Source organism: Paramacrobiotus metropolitanus, unplaced genomic scaffold, assembly GCF_019649055.1.
Source record: "Paramacrobiotus metropolitanus isolate TYO unplaced genomic scaffold, Prichtersi_v1.0 Parri_scaffold0000658, whole genome shotgun sequence".
In the NCBI taxonomy this organism is placed as follows: domain Eukaryota; kingdom Metazoa; phylum Tardigrada; class Eutardigrada; order Parachela; family Macrobiotidae; genus Paramacrobiotus; species Paramacrobiotus metropolitanus.
In genome coordinates, this window is record NW_026570878.1 from 1 (window position 1) to 1,947 (window position 1,947).

Here is a 1,947-nt window from a genome sequence, read left to right on the forward strand (position 1 = left end):
TCAGCCGCCGCCCGCGTCAAGCGCCGCATGAGATCGAGGACGCCCGGGCTGCTGGAGCGCAAGTGTGCCCATGCCTCCACAGCACCGGCGTTGTCAGTATGAAAGATGACTTTCCGTCGCCGCAAATTTCGCCCCCAAACAATAGCTGCGAGGAGGGTGGGGACCAACTCCAAGTACTCAATCGACGGCGGGCTTTGCGAGATCCAACCCAGCCACCTAAGCTGGAACCATTCGTTGTGATAAAAGGTTCCCAGCCCAAGCGCGGCGGACGCATCGGTGTGAAGATGCTGGACGTCGGAGGTAGTCCAGTCGGGCTCCAGAAAAGAAGCCGTGCCGTTCCATTGCGGCAAGAACGTCCTCCACCAATCCAGGTCACGGTGAAAGTTGTCACTGAGGACAATAGCAGATCGTCCGTGGAAGGCGGAAAGCAGCATTATCATTCGCCTCGTAAACAGCCGACTGGATGGTACGCATTTTGAGGCGAAAGTGTACCAATCAGACTCTGAAGCTCATAAGTGGTACAGGAGTCCCTTCCGATCCAGGTCTTGAGGGTTTCGGTTATGTTTTGCTGCTTATTTGGGGGCAGGCTGAGAGTTTGCGCTACAGAGTCGATCTCTATGCCGACGAATGTCAGCCGAGTGGCGGGGCCCTCTGTTTTGTCCAGAGCTAATGGTACCCCAAGCTCGCTGCACACTGCCTCCATGGACTGCATGAGCAGATCGCTCTCGGTCGTCCGGGATTTGCCGACAAAGAAGAAATCGTCCACATAATGCAGCAAAGTATCAAGCCGTGCCCTCTTTCCCACGCACCAGTGAATTGCAACATATAGAGAACAACTCAAAATATACGGGGAAGAGCGGCAGCCGAACGGTAGCACTATATCGAAAAAGTACTCACCGCAAATTTTAAATCCCAGCCGGTTCCAGTCGGCACGTCTGATGGGAATGAGACGAAATGCGGACTTGACGTCCATCTTGGCCATCACTACGCCTTTGCCGGCGGTCGCAACTAGCCGTACAGGATCGTCGACTGAACAGTACTGCAGGGGCATTTCATAGCTTCCGATGTGGTCATTAACGCTGTTTCCGTATGGTTGGGAAAGGTCCATTATAGTCCGATGGCCCCCGTCTTCTTCGGACGGCAGCCCAGTGCGTTAACAACAAAGTCAGGTAACGGAGGAGCTATAAATGGACCGACAGAATGACCCAGTGACACTTCTTTTCTGATGTTTTGTAGGAGCGCGTGGTGGTAAATGCGTGCGGAGTGCGAGTTATTCGTATAGCGGCTCGTGGTGGCTCGTGTTCAAACGACAGGTTGGCCTGGCCGAACTCCAAAAATTAAGTTGTGGGCGCCGGTAGGCGCTTGTAGCCGGCAGATATATTGGCCTGTTTCCTGTTGGCGAGCCCGGCAGGAAAGTGGTTTTCCTCCCATAAATCTGCCGAAGTGCACCCACAATTCTGCCGACCCGAACATATGCTTTGCCTATGAGAACTCCAATATATCAGCCGAACCGGCGCAACAATAAAATTTGATATTTTTGTTGAGCGCGAGCCGGCAACACAACGGCCGGGCTGCAGCATGAGATGGAGCGATGAGTCCGTGCTTCTTTTATGCCATGGAAATTGCTCTTTGGAAAAATCAAAATCATGCCAATCAAGCAATGGATAAGCCCAGTACACCTTAGTAAACCAGAGAGACATTTTGTTCGGCCACCCGGTAAATTATTAAATCAAATCGAAATTGCTAAATACAGTAGATTTGTACACGTGATAAGGAAATACTTCTGCGGCTTACGCCATGCACCCGGTCCAGTTTCTGTTGTTACTTTTGCTTCTTGTTATAATTTGTTGATATTTATTCATCGTTTATTCAACTTTTTATAAAAATTAGTCAATCGGTAAAGTTCATTTTGTGAGAAAAGCACCTGGTGAACAAAATATGAAAACT

The 1,947-nt window shown here is 50.4% G+C and overlaps 1 protein-coding gene across 1 annotated transcript; it reads right to left on the minus strand.

The window, feature by feature from the left end:
• Positions 1 to 492: 492 nt before the first annotated feature.
• Positions 493 to 1,108, minus strand: LOC129602558 (uncharacterized; the record flags this gene model as incomplete). The annotated part of the gene is made up of 1 exon (XM_055501602.1): positions 493 to 1,108. A coding segment is annotated over exon 1 (616 nt), but the record flags the coding sequence as incomplete, so codon positions are not given.
• Between the last annotated feature and the right edge of the window lie 839 nt (positions 1,109 to 1,947).